Below are 15371 nucleotides of genomic sequence, written 5' to 3' on the forward strand. Positions count from 1 at the left end.
CTACTCAAGCAAGGGAGGGGGATGCTGGCACTCATCTTCCATGAGAGGCAAGTACAGAAGCAAATGTTTATGGAGGGGAAGAGTTACAGAGAGGCAACTTTTGCAGCTAAAAAATGGAAATAGTAATAGGACATACATCATAGGTTTCTGTGAGGACTATTGAGGAAACATTTGTGAATCACACACTTCAAAAGTGTTAACTATAACTGAGACTTCTGGGGGTGAGTGTTCCCTGATTCTTCCATTTCTGTCTTTATCTCTAGCATTCCTGTCTTTATATCTATCTCTTATTTGATGCCGCTCTGCAGTAAAAATATGAATTATGAATCAAGAATATTTAAGCAAGTATTTTCCACAAAGTAGAAATGCTGTTACTAAAACTTTCAGTTTAGATTGTAAAAGACTGAATTACTAACACCCAGTTTTTACTTTCCTGAAAGAGTGACCATCTCATCTAAATGACATTAACTCTGTAGTGTTTAGATATTTTTGAATGGATATCAATTCATTCCATTATGAGCATTCTTAAGCTCCCATAACCCCAGTTGAAGTCCTTTTTACTAAAAATGTTTAATATTAAACATATAGGGAGGCCCTACTCCTGAAAGACAGCTAAAGACTCTGATGATCCCATGATTTCCTGAATAGTCTGCCTGATTAGGGAGACTTTTAATAGCAATTTAGGAAATATATGAAAAATAATGATTCCAGAAACAGGACTTCTTTGTGATTGAAGCTGTCATATGTTCAGTTTTTAGTTTGATTTTTTCTTGTCTGTACAATAAGCAGATCATGTTGCAAAATTTTCATGCACTGTTCCACTAAATTACTAACTTACTTACATGGCTGTCAGAAATTAACTTCAAATGTTGGCTTACACCGTGCATATAAGAAGTATGGAACTTCAAAGTTAGCAACATAAAAGAAAATTAGATTCACATCATTTCAAGAGGTACAAAAGGAAAATCACAGTGTCAATGAACAGAGGTACATCCACTGCCTGCCAGGAGGTCACCACAACTTGCTAATACCCTTGGGTGAAGCAGATTCACTTCAGTGCATCAGTGCTTTCCAAACCTTATAGAATACTACTTTAACAAATAAATATATCAGCACATACATATTTAATCAGCATGCACCATCAGCTAAGTAACTACGAATCATCTATTTTTCTTTTTTTTAAATAGAAATAGAACTTATATTAAAACTCTCCAAATCGCCTGTACCAGATTTTAATAATATTGCTTTAAAAATTCCTCTTAAATTAATTATAAAAACTGACTGTAATTTTAACAGGAAATACCTAAAGGTAGAATTACCATCAAGAGAAAGGACAAACTCAAAACCTACTAACGTATTCATAAGACCATTTAAAAAAAATTTTACAATTTAATTATGGGAAGATTATAGAACTGTTTCAGTGCCTCTGTACTGAGTAAGTAAGCTGTACATGTGAGGAGTAATAAATAAATGAAATTGTTAATTTTACTCTTTCCCTAGGGAGTGGCAGAAGAGGTAGGAGTTATGCTGTGTAGATCTCCGAATGGATCTTGCTTTATATGCAATAATAAATCCTAAGCATGTTGCTAATTAACTCTACCTCAAACCACTCCCTTTCTTAGTGCTTAAAAGACATTTTGACTTCTGGGATATTAGCTCACCATTCATATTCTTAAAGATGTTGAGGATGGGGAGGATTTGACGGTAATAGGGCACCAAAGCTTCACCCACCATCTCAGCGGACACAACCAGATGCTGTAGGACTTTGAGAGTGACGCAGATGACCTGTCGGTTTCGGAGGTTCAAGGCATCTATACAGTAGAAAAAGGAACAAGCCAAAAATAGAAAGCATTCATTTCTACAATGTTAAGGGAAGTCGTCTCGTAGACCACTTAATTAAACTGTACTCTACTGGGGATCACCAATGGGATGAGCCTGGCTTATTACAGCTTTGAATGATGCACTGTTAACACTATAAACAGGATCATGTTTGTGCATTATTTGTTCTCCCGACTTGCACTGATTCCTCATCAATCCTAAGAGGCTGGTGATGGACAAGTAGCATGAAAGGTAAAAGATCAGTTCGTGTTGCTAAAGGACCCCGGGGAGGCTGACAACACACAACTTTTTTTTTTTTTTTTTTTGCGGTACGTGGGCCTCTCACTGTTGTGGCCTCTCCCATTGCGGAACACAGGCCCCGGACGCGCAGGCTCAGCGGCCATGGCTCACGGGCCCAGCCGCTCCGCGGCATGTGGGATCTTCCCGGACCAGGGCACGAACCCGTGTCCCCTGCATCGGCAGGCGGACTCTCAACCACTGCGCCACCAGGGAAGCCCAACACATAACTTTTTATGCAACGATCCCTTTAAGTTAGCAATCCATGCTATGCTTAAAACTGTTGCCACGAAAAAACATTTTTTGGGGAAGAAGAGACTGGTTATGCTGTGTATGAGTAGAAATTATAGACTGGTTACAAACATTGAGAACATTGTTGGTAGAAGTGACCATAAAGTGACTATAATTAGACTCTCAAGAAAGTAGGGAAGAAAAGCAAACATTTTTAACGTTCAGAACTTTAGAAGGAATTAACTGTATATAACTAAGATACCAAAGGCATGCAAAATGTTTTTAAAGAACAATTCTGAATGCACAGTAACAAGCTGTACTGCAGAGATACAACAGGAGACAGTAAGTGACCTGGTGTCCCCCAAGTGCAGGGTCTGGAAACCTGCTCCAGTGGGGATGCAGCGGCCCAGGGACAAGGACACAGATAACTGGCTGTATAAACACAGCCAACTCCCCCACACTTTCTTGGTCCTTAACCATGGGAACCTATTATTTACTTTCTAAAATGGCCAAAATTTCTATGATTTAAATAGAAAAGCCATATGAAGCATCTATTATAGAAGGTCAAAGGTGGTGACTGATAAATTGCAATGCCCGAGACTACTTCAGGACAAAGTCAGAGGCTCTTATTTGTAATATTCTACCTTCTAAAGAAAAACTTGACTATGACTTTAAAGCATGTGCCATTTACGGAGGGACAAAAGGAACCAGTCCATCCAAAGGAATGACACCATGGTCACTGTACTTGTGAGGCAGTCCTAACATTGTTCTTGAACTCCAGCTCACATTTCCAGTAGCCTGTGTCTTGCGATCACCTCAAATTCAGTTTGTTCCAAAGATAAGTTTCCCCCATAAACTTTACCTTTTACCTATTTACCCCATATTTAGTATTGGATACCCCAGGTATCCAGGGTCAAAATCTGTTTCTCATCCCTTGCATTCTTCATGTTGCGAAGTCATCTTATACTGTTTTTGAAGTAGCTCTTGAATTTGTGCCCTCCTCCCATCCTCACCTCTACCCTTCTAGTCCCGGGGCTCCACCCTCACCACCTCTCCCCTGGTCCTGGGGCTCCATCCTCACCTCCACTCCTCTGGTCCTGGAGCTCTATTCTCACCACCTCCCCCTTGGTCCTGGGTCTCCATCCTCACCACCTCTCCTCTGGTCCTGGGTCTCCAACCTCACCACCTCTCCTCTGGTCCTGGGTCTCCATCCTCACCACCTCTCCTCTGGTCCTGGGTCTCCATCCTCACCACCTCTCCTCTGATTCCGGTCCTTAGAACTCCTCTACTGGAGAACTGCCATACCTTCGTAACCCACCTGCCTTCTTTCTGTCTTTCTCCACTCCCTCAACCTGTCTTTTCACACTGCTGCTGGATTCACCTTCTTAGAACGTATTTGATAATTTCTCTACCTGCTCAGAGAGTTCAGAGTCTCCCCCACACCATTTCCTACAGAATAAAGTACAAACTAGCCAGGCACAAGGGTGACACTTAAGGTAAGTGTGAACCAAACTAAATTCTCAATTGAAAATACAAGAATATAAGGTATCATTTAGTGGTTTCACAGCTATTCTCTTTGGAATCACTAGGAAGTGTTTAAAACTAAAGTGTGGTCAGCTTCATCCCCTCCAGCAAAAAAATGGGGGTTGAGGTATGAAAACACCTCAGGGCAACCCCACAACTTCTGGTCCAGTTCAGACTACATTCCTGTTTGGTTTGAAAGCAAACACAAATACAATGAATAGAGAAGCCTCAGCTTCAACGCAAAGAACCAAGAATTTGATTGCATGATAGCTCATTATTACAGCATTTAGACACACTGCAGACCATACCATATATTCTGAGAAATAACTAAAAATAGAATGCTGTAATTTAGCCTAAAAGCTGTAGCAATGAGATGCTCAAGAGCAGAGCTTCAGAGAACCACGGGAAGTTGGAGAGGGAGAAGGTCAGGTAGAGTGTTTTGTAGTGGTAGTGGGGGTCCTTTCTTCTGGTCTTATCCAAGCTAAAATTGTTTTGTCTTTTTAGGAAGCCAGAGGTTATTGATCCCTGCTTTACTGACGCAACTTCGTTTGACAGAAGAGAACTGGGAGCCTGCAGAAATATCATTCTGAGTATTATGGGCAGTGGACATTCTTTCAAAACATCTACCAATGAAGCTCAACATGTTTAGGGTTTGGTACTGCACAGATCTGTGTGATGGTTCATATACTAGTAGCTAACATGTATTGGGCACCTCTATCTGCCAGGAATTAAACTGAGCACTTTACATATATTAGTTTACTTAATCCCCGTTCACCAAATATTTATTGAGAATGCATTATGCACCAGTTATTGTTTTAAGAATTGGAGATATAGAAGTGAACAAGACAGTTATAGTACTCAGCCCCTTGGGGCTTACAATATAGTATGGAAGAAGATATTGAACAAATACTACAAGTGTGTTGAGATTTCATAAGAAGGATATGGTATTTAAACAGCAAATCTAAAAGGCACTCAGCCCAGCGTACAAAGCAGGGAAGGCTCCCAGACACAGGTAAGGACCTAAGGGACGAGTAGATGTTATTAGGATGAAGGAGAGGGAACAGCATGCTAGATTGCCCCCTCTTGGATAAAGGACTTCTTTTATAAGGTCTACTCCAGCTCATAGGGATAAAATTCTACTTAGCAGTGTGAGAACAAAGCCCAAGACAGCAAAGAAGCAGTCTTCCAAATGCTTTTATCATTGTGTATGTGTTTTCCTTGGGATCATTCAGAAATGGTGGGAAGAAGGATGTGAGTATGTGTAGATGTACATAAAAGGAGAGTGAGGCATAGTACTTTTCCCCAAGCTAAAAGATCCCTAGGTCCTGTCTTGTCTTATCAGCCAAATAGAACCAGATGTGTAAAATCCTGGGTTTCTGTCTTTTCTTACTATTCGTCCCTCTATCCCACCCCACTTCTTAAAAAGGACTCACAGCCACATCCAGCTAAATGTTTTATAAACTGCTTAGTCAGGAAAGATTAGACATCGAAACAGAATTACATGAGTTTGTTGTTTTAATTTTTTATATATTAAAATAAATAAAATTGAGTGTATATAATTTCATTCCATTTTGTGGTTTTTTTTTTTCCAAGAAAGCCTTTCTGTTGACACTATAAAGTCACAAGTAGGAGAACCTATTGAAAGTATTAGAAGAGATAGCTATCTGAGCATGTATAGAGCCCATCTGGTGACTGCAGAAAAGATATTGGTGGCTGTAGCGCCTACTGAATGCTGGCTTGTCAAGTGCCCTCTTTTAGAGTATATATGCCAAAGCTTGCAATAAAACAGGCTAAGATATGCTCATCTACTACCAATGTTAGAGAAGAGTCTTGCCATATAGAATACATTAAGGAGTAAACCTTTTTATATATATGAGTAATAATAACATCGAACTTTTGTTGATTAGGTTTATCCCTGTACATATGGCTAATTGATTGCCTGGGGATAAATTAATAATCTCGCTCACCATGGATAGTAATAATAGCTATTAAGAAATAATTATTTTATCTCATCGCAACACCGATTGAATTAACATGATTGTGAAAAATGTTATTGAAATGACAAAGACTGACAAGTAAAATGCTTCAACTGTTCCTCTTAATGACATCTAAAATGGAACCCTGAGGCATCCTAAATGACCAGGGACTGGCTCTAAAACTTCTGCAGTAGCTGTGAAATAGAGCCATGGTATGCACTAGAAAAGCCCCTTAACTTCATCTTAGAGGGATTTTTTTTATATTGCCCATTTCCACTTCAGTTCCTCAGTTCTATTTTTGTTCCTCATTCTTAGGGAATTAAGATATACCATTAAGTTGGAAGTATTTTTGTTCTTACTGTCCCAGTAGAACTAAATAAAAAAGAGGTTTTTTTTTGTTTTGAAACAAAGTTCTTTTCTTTTGAAAAAGTATGTTAACAGATATAAAGAGAATATGATTCTATAGCTGAAAGAGAAGAAATGTGTTTATTCTTGTGTTGATGGGCCTGAAAGCAATTGTCAAGATTTAAGTGAGGACTCTGAACTCAAGATTTAAGGTTTTGAAAAGGGTCTAACATGAGAAATCTACTGACATTATAGATCAACCAGGGGAAACTTTATATTCAGAAAATTAGATTTCTATTGTACTGCTTACTGCTTTCAAGTATAATCAACAAGATAGAGCTTCCAGATGTATAGAAATTGTTGAAGAATAAGGAAAAAATAATTTAAAGTCAAAGTAGTAAAACATTCATCTTAGATGGTTGTAAGTTACATGTATGATTTTCTCAAGCATAAATTCCATTATTGCTATGATTTTTTGCAAAGTGAGAACATTTTCTACTATTAGATTATGATTCACTACTGTGGAATCAGGAACAGATGGAAATATTTCTACTTCTTTTAAAATTGGATGCACCAAACAGAACGTAAAAGCAAACAATAAATTCTAAAAAATATTTTTGACATATGGTATACATGTTAATATCCTTGATACACAAATAGTACCACAAAAGATTGAAACTGCTAATTTAAAAAATGGGCATATAATATAAATAGACAATACACAAATTAATAAATACAAGTGAACAATTTCTATTGTAGAGTTTTCAACTTCATTGATAATCAAATGAAATGAAACACTACTCTATAATTTTGAATATCATATTAACAAAAAGTTTTTGAAAATTTAATACTCAGTATGGAAACAGGTCTGGGAAAAGAGGCACTCTCCTAGGTACCATATTGTAAACCATCACAATCGTTCTACAGCAACATGCATGCAACACTTGACCCAGCAATTTTACTTCTGGGCATTTAGTCAAAGGAAGTATGCAGCTGTGCAGAAAGAGTTATAGGATAGGATGTATCAATAGTATTACTTATAATTAGAAACCATCTAAATGTTCCCCCAAACACTGGCTTATTTAAGTAAAATCTGGTATACCTATACAATGGAAAATTATAGCTATTAAAGTCATATAATAGAAAATATTTTTAAAATAGGAAAATGTTTATAAGATACAGGTGAGTAAAGAAGAAGGTTACAAAGTGTATTTTCACTCTGCTCTCATTTTGAAATAGAATGTAAACACAGTAAATATTGGAGATTTATAAGCTCAGATACAATAGAGACTATCTTATCCACTGGCATATATAGACACTGGATTTTATTCTATTAAAAAATACCTTTTTTTTACACTGCTTTTTTAAAAAAAATCAATGTACCTTCCATATTTCCCTAAAATATTATTCTTCATGATTATAATTTATATGTTTTAATGTAGCAGAATTCTGGCCCTGTCTCCTTATTCTTTCTCAATAGTTTCTTGATTATTCTTAACTATTTACATTTTGAGAGAAAATTTAGAATAATTTAGTCAGGTTAAAAAGTATGCTTGGCACTTTGATAAAATTTCCAATAAATTTAGAGAGTAATTTGGAGGAAATGGCCATCTTTCCAGTTAGGAGCATGTATCTCTTCAACTGTTCTTGTTTTTTATTAAACTCCTTGGAAAAGCTTTATAGTATTTTTCAAGTAGATTCTGTATACTTTTGTTAGGTTTACTAGCGTCTGAATCGTTTTTATTTATTTTGATATCTTAAATGATATATTTTTCAATTTACTGTGTAAAATATATATAATATAAAATGTTATTTAACCATTTTGAAGTGTACAGTTCAGTGGCATTAGTTACATTCACTGTATTGTACAATTATCACCACTAACTATTTCCAAAATTTTCCATCACACAAAACAGAAACTCTATACCTCTTTTAAAAAAAACCCTCCCCACTCACTTTCCCTTGAGCCCTTGGTAACCTATAATCTACATTCTGTTTCTATGAATTTGCCTATTATAGATGTCTTAAAGTATTTTAAGTATTATTTTTTTCTGATGTTGCAATATTTAATTAATAATTGAGACTGCTGCACCCAGTATCATGTTAGTCGAATTAGACTGAAATGAATATAAATTTTGCTAGTCAAGGGGCACTAACCATACACATTTTTAGTTTTCTGAATATAATGAATTCAAAATATGTTTTCAAACCAAATTTAGGTTTCAAAATTGTAGAAATTATTTTCTTTCCAAAACAGAACTCAATTGCTATACAAATAAATATGACGTGGCCTAAGTTCTCAATTAAAGTATCAGAGACTTAGCTTAGCTATTATGTACATGGAGTAAGCCTATCATAATTGTTACCATTTTTCTTCAATTCATTGTTCTCCAATGAGTGTTATATTAAAAAAGCATCATTTTTCTCTCACCTCATACAGAAAGGAATTATCTTTACGCAAAATTCAGACTTTTCCATCAAAGGTTTGTTATTACAAGTGGTTAACTTTTTCTGTTTTTTGATAGACAAGAATATATTCTGACTTTAGGACCATAGAATGCAGCTTAGTATTCAGTGACAGTGTTTGGTCTTTCTTTCCATTAAACACTTAGTTTTAAAGACAGATACACAGTTAATATTATTTGCTTAAATAAATGACAGTATTCAGTTACCAAAATGGTCTCAACATTATAGTCAGTAGCATGATCTATTTAGTACTCACAACTTTCTAGACATAAAGGAACCTGAGGAACAATGTCATTCAACACACTCTTCTTCAATCTTGTTGCAACCAAGGTTGGGCCTGTTTTTGCTCTCATACATACTGAAGCCTCTAAGAGTAACTGAGAGTAAACTTATCAGTACCCTGCTTTGTCAGAAAGCAGAGGAGGATTTGTCTCTTTGGAGCACCCTGCTCCCCTGTCCCTACACTACTGGCTCAGTTCAGCTTGAAGGAGTTGGGTGACAGATGGAATGATGAGCAAAGGAAGCAGTTAGGCAGCCTTGGTGCCATTCTCAGAGTAAAACCAAGTGACAATGTGCTGGACAAGCAGGCACTGCTTCTAAAAATTGCGGTTATGTTTTTTCCTCTGGTTGAGAAAAGGTGTCTAAGTTTGCTCCAGCTTTAAGATAACAGAAGCAGTGGACTATGAAGAAGGATACAGTACACACAGGCTTTTCACAAAACAAGAAAGTTGAGAGCTGTGCTACAAAATAGAAGATGGGTAAATACATCACTTTCCAAAAAGGAGCTGCCCTTTCCTCCCCAAAGAAGGAATTTGAAAAACTACTCACTGCTAAGCTTGACATCAATACCTGGTAAAATTCTAGGACTGATTATTTAAGCAAGTGATTTGAGAGCTCCTAGGACAACAGCGTGATTTCTAGGAGCCAGAGTGAGCTTTTTGGAATGTCAGGCCAGGCTTACCTCATGCATTCTAACAAGTTTACTCATAAAAGAGATCACAAACAGACTATATTGCAAGGCATCTGGCAAGAACTCTCTTGTAGGCAAGATACAGACATGGTTGAAGAGTTGGGCTTTTTCTTTTTTCCTTACTGTGTAAATAACTGAATTTCAGTAATATGCCTTGGTGGTTTGGTATCGACCTGCAGAGTCCTTACTGGAATACTGCAGTGGTCCATACTTGACCTAGTCCAGTTTCCATCTAACATTTTTATTGCAACTTGGATGAAAGTTATAAAATCCAAATCTATCAATTTTTTGATGACCCAAAGTTGGGAAGTCTGTAAAGACATGGCCACGAAGGTACACCAAGGAGGTAAAAATAATAATTTACTATTATTACCACCTTGATTTGGCACTGTGCTAAACTTCCTACCTGTATGATCTGTCAGTCCTCACATAATGCCTGGACAGTTGGTTTTATAACCCCCTGGGAAAGATGAAATAATTAATTTACCAAAACCACACAGCTAGTTAATGACCAGCTGTGGTCTGGTTTGCACGAGCCCAAGGCCTGTGCTCATATGGTTAGACCCCACTTCTTCCCAGCATCCCACCAAATCCTGGTGGACAACAGGGCCAGACTTGGAGCCTGCTCAGGAGGAATGCTGAGTGCTGCACAGTGAACACAGGTTCTAGCGTGGACTTTGAGCAAAATAGACACCTGTTGGGACCTGAGCTTAAGTGGTTTGCTCTTGGGGAACAAGTCATCCTGATGAAGCTGGGTTTCCTGGCATCTTCTGAAAAAGCAAGCAACACTCTGCAGTAGTGTTATTCCTTGACTAGAGTTCAGCTCTCATGTGGAAGGAGGAAGTTAACAATAGGAGATTTTAGCCTGGGTGTCCAAAATCTGTTGTCATAATCCAGACAGAGAATGATGATGATGGTGATGATAATGATGATAAAATTTATCACCCACTACATCCTCTGCTAAGAGCTTGAAATGTATTATCTCATTTAATCACTAAACTAACCATAAGTTGGGTGCCATTCTCACCTCAGTTTTATAAATTGAGCCCCAAAGTGATTAACTTGTCTGATAGCTGGTATGTGGCAGAGTTAGAATTTTGACCAGATAGTCTGACTTCAGAGCCCTTGTTCTGAATTACCACACTATACAGGAAGAGTGATAGAATTTGCTTCTTTATTTGAGAATGGGAAAGGGACAGCCAATATGTGGTGAATTCAGTTTGAAAATGCAATAATGCTATTGTTAGCTCTTTCTCTCTTTTATTCTATTGTGTTTTTCTGGCATGGACAGCTGTAATCTCCATTCTCATTGTTTTTATTTTGGATCACTCTGAGTCTTTTTCCCTATTCATACAGGGATAGGCCTGATTTTTATTCACCCTCACAGGTCCAGAAGGAATTTTTCCTCTGGCAAGTGACCGGGTAACTGTTTAAATACTTCTGAGAATGTCTAGTCTCTGCCTCAGATTGCTATCATCCTGCACCCACTAACACATTACTTATGTATAGGACATCATATAGAGGGACACCAGTTTTTATATTAGGGCTTTCTTTTTTAGGGAATTAAAGGCAGTAGGCAATTGACAGATCAAGTGTGAGAGAAATGGACAGAGAGGAAAGGAGAAAGCAGCCTGCATCAGGTAGCTGGTTTTTACAGCCCCACCTGACTATGACTGCTCATATTCAACATGACATTTATTAAGAACCTGCTTATCACCTGACCTGGGCATCTCTACACGACCTCCCTTAATGATCACAACAGCTATCTGGGGTATATATTAATTCCCTTGTTTTGGAGATGATGACTAATCTCCCAAACTCAAGGAGATGGACTAATTTATACAAAATGGTAGAGCAAGCACTAGAACCCAGAAACCAGCTCCATGGCTTCTCCAGTGGCCACACTAATCCTGAGAGGACAGAGAAACATGGTCTTTAGCACCACCTACTGAAGCTTCCTCAGAAAATGGATGTTTCAAACTTTAAGATTCCAGATTCCATTGACCTCAACAGCTATGAATTCTCATTTGGGAATATCAATTGGTCAGCAGGGGTAAAGTTTGCTGTAGTAATAGACTAAGCCTAAAATCTAAGTGGCTTCACACAGAAAAGGACCATTTCTCATTCACAGTAGATACCCAGTTCACGTCAACATGGGGGTGAGGAGGAGAGAGGACTGTGCACTGGCTCTGAAATGCTTGGTTTGAAGGGAACGCACATCTCGTTTCTTCCATTCACAGCCGGTCGGCAGAGTTAGTCCCACGGTCCGCATAACTGCATAACTGAGAAATGCTAAGGAGGCGATAGATGTTTGGTGTGCAGTAAATATGTTTGCTATAGAATTCACTGTGTTTTGAGAAGCTACCTCTTTTCACTTCCACTAACCTGTACTATGGGTAGGTTATATGATCTGGGTTAATTGAGTCAGTGTGTTCCATCCCCCTTGGCGATAGTTCTAAGCTGGTACATGTGGTACAATCACAGTGCACCTCTGACTTTTATTTTTTCTGGGAATTAAAGGACAATGGCACTTGTTCCTTTCTACAAGTATAAATTAGTAAGCACGTAGTTCCAGGATTGGAGCATTCTGAGGCCAAAAAGGGAGCCAGCTTTAAGATGACCATGCATAAAACAGAACAAGAGTGACACTGGCAAGCCACCAGATTAAATCAAGCCTGAAATGAGACCCTGGATTGTTCAGTTATGTGAATTATTAAGCAAACCTAATTCTTTATGAAGCTTTGAATTAGTTTTCTTTTTCTGTCTTGTAACCAAAATAATCCTAAGTAATACACGAATTTTTTCCATATTTTTAGAACAAATAATATATTTTCTTCTTAAATTAAAAATTATTGCTTTTTAACTTTTTAAAATAATTTACCTGGAAAATTTCAAGTGATATAAGTACAATTATTAGATCATAAAGAATAATGCAGTTCAATTGGACTTATTCCCTTCTAATTAAATAGAATTCTCAAAACAATTTTTGTATCGTGATACAGATTCGCATGTTTTATTCTTACTTGGTATATTTTTTTCCACTGCGTATTCTTTAAAAATACCATTTTGCTTTTGAAAATGGTATTGTTTAAATTGCTTCAGCTGTGTCTGTGCATGTTTGTCCTTTATAGCTGGGTGACCTCAACTCATTAGAGCTCTCCTAATGAGGCCACTGTTTTATGACCTATTTGTAGATCAGTGATATTTTTGTAATTCTTTAGCCAGGTCACCTTGCCTCCTAGTACACCATCTCACAAATGTATGTTACTGCTCATAAACAAAAAGAGTCACACGAGAGAATGTAGATGAATAAACAATTACTCTCACTACTTAAATAATTTCTCCAATAAGTGGAAAGCATTATATCATTATATGCTTTATTTGCTGTTTCATATTAGAGATTCTTACAAGGTAGTTTTTATATAATATGCAGTACAGTGGCAAGCCTAAATGGCCACTTCACACTTTCGATCATGACACCTATACAAATTTCAGTATGGATAGCAGCTATGTACCTGATTAAATAGATTATGCAAATATTTTGATGCATCTACTGTGTACTAGCCAGTACATCAGATGCTGTGGGGACATATCACTTTCTAACATTATATTCTAAGTGACGTAGGAGAGAAAAATTCAAAGTTCTGTGAGAATAGGAAGGCAGAGTGGGGAGAGGACTGGAGTTGAGGGTAGGGAGGGAGAGGGCAATCAGAAGAGGCTCTCCAGGACAATTCCTATTGGAAGTGGGTTTTGAAGCTTCCTTAACGTTTAGGCATTTGAGGATGTGTGGGAATGGGTATGCCCCGAAGAGCAAAGATAGAAAAGGGCAAGACAAGTTCTATAGCACAATCGGTTTGGCTAGAGCATTGGGTGCATGAGGGGAAAGAGTAAGATATTAAGTCAGAAACATAATTTGCAGCCAGATATTTAATGCCATGCCAAAGAATGGAAAGTAGGCAGAAGCTGGATGGGAGTCTGTCCTTGCAAGATGGAAGTGTACTAGGTAAGATTTTGAGTTGAAAACTTTTTGCCTCCAAAAACTAAGGTGTGTGTCCTGAGGCAGAAGGAGGTAGAAGGTATATTTAATTGAGGTATCAGAGAACAGAGTTTTGGGCTGGCAGAGTATGTAAAAAATTAGAGGGGGGATCCTGGAAGGTAGAGACCCACAGATGAGGTAAACAAAAAACCTGCAAGAAAACTCTACCTTAGCTGATCTCTAAGGATTACACACATGAGAGAGATCTCAGTAGGCCCAGATGATAAGCAGAGGCTGGAAGGTGAAAGAACTGAAGATGAAAGAACTTAGCCTCCTGTTCACCACAGGGGAGACAAAGTTTAGAGTTTGTGTTTAGCAGGTTAACTATCCATTAGAATTAGAACTGACACTCTTCAAAAGAATATAACAGAATCCAGAGACTCTATGATATATTAGTCATAATGTCCATGGTAGGATTATACATTCTGGCCCCTAAGCAACTATAGTTAACAGAACACCCCACCTCCCCCATTAACCTGCAATAGGTGTGTAGCAGATATGAGAAACAGAACTTTTTAAAGTCACTATTGTTTTAAGCTTTTGATTTTGGAGATTGGTTGTTCTTTCAATATAACCTAGCCTGCTCTGATTGAAAAAAATTCCTTTTATCATATTAAGAGAACTCCCTTCTATCTTTAGTTTGTTTTAAAAATAGAAATGGGTGTTGAATTTTATCAAATGCTTTTTACCATCATTTGAGATGATCACCTGATTTTTAGCCCTTAATACACAAATGTAAATGGCATTATCTGATTTTTCTAATGTTAAGCCAATCTTATCTTCCTGAAATAAAAGAAACTTTGTCATGAGAAATTATCATTTTTATATATCAATGGATTCAGTTTGCTAGTAATTTTGTTCAGAAATTTTTCACTGATATTCATGAATGAGATTTTCCTGGAAGATTCCTTCTTGTAATTTCTTGTAATGTCCTTGTTGGTATCAAGTTTATGTTGCACCATAAAATGAGTTGCAGTCTATATTCTCTATTTTCATTGTCTGAGAAAATCTGTGCAAGATTTACATTATTTTTTCCCTAAGTCTAACCAGTGAGGCTATGTGAGCCTTGAGTTATCTCTGTATGAGGAATTTTAATTACTAACTTAATTTCTTCACTTGTTATACTACTGTTTGTACCTTAACTTATTTTCTATTTCTCTGGTGTCAATTTTGTACATTATATATTCCAAAAATTTGACCATTTCATTGAAATTTCAAAGTTTTAGGGATAAAGTTGTTTATAATATCCTATCAAGATATCCTATCAATGTCTGTAGGGTCTGTATAACATTTCCTTTTCCATTTCTGATATTGGTTATTTTTGCCTTTCATTTATTATTTATAAGCTTTTACAAATGTTTATCAATTTTATTAATCATTTCAAGAAACCAAACAACATTTGGTTTTTGATGCTCTCATTTGCATGGTTGTTTTCTATTTTTATTTTATTTTGCTTTTATATAATAATTTATTCTTCCTTTGACTTTCTTTTACTGTTCTTCCTGTCATTTATTGAGATGGATAGTTCATTTACTATTTTTCCCTTTTTTTCTTTTTGATACCATGTTTAAGGCTACATATTTTCCTCTAAACACTGCTTTACATGTCATATGTGATAAATATTTTAATGTAATTTTTTGTAATATTTTTATGTAATATATTTGGTAAGTTTTTAATATGTAATTTATGTGATATTTTCATTATTGTG

At 36.8% G+C, this 15371-nt stretch overlaps 1 protein-coding gene across 2 annotated transcripts in view; it reads right to left on the reverse strand.

Moving 5' to 3' along the window:
• Positions 1–15371, reverse strand: part of PACRG (parkin coregulated) — a 514683-nt gene that overhangs the window by 209453 nt on the left and 289859 nt on the right. The window contains exon 4 of one of the 2 annotated variants that reach the window (XM_060029676.1): positions 1662–1811. The exons of the other annotated variant lie outside the window; for it this stretch is intronic. Coding sequence (XP_059885659.1) covers positions 1662–1811 — 150 coding nt within the window. The remainder of the gene's footprint in view (positions 1–1661; positions 1812–15371) is intronic. 2 annotated transcript variants of the gene reach the window in all.

Source organism: Delphinus delphis, chromosome 14 (genome assembly GCF_949987515.2).
Source record: "Delphinus delphis chromosome 14, mDelDel1.2, whole genome shotgun sequence".
NCBI lineage: Eukaryota > Metazoa > Chordata > Mammalia > Artiodactyla > Delphinidae > Delphinus > Delphinus delphis.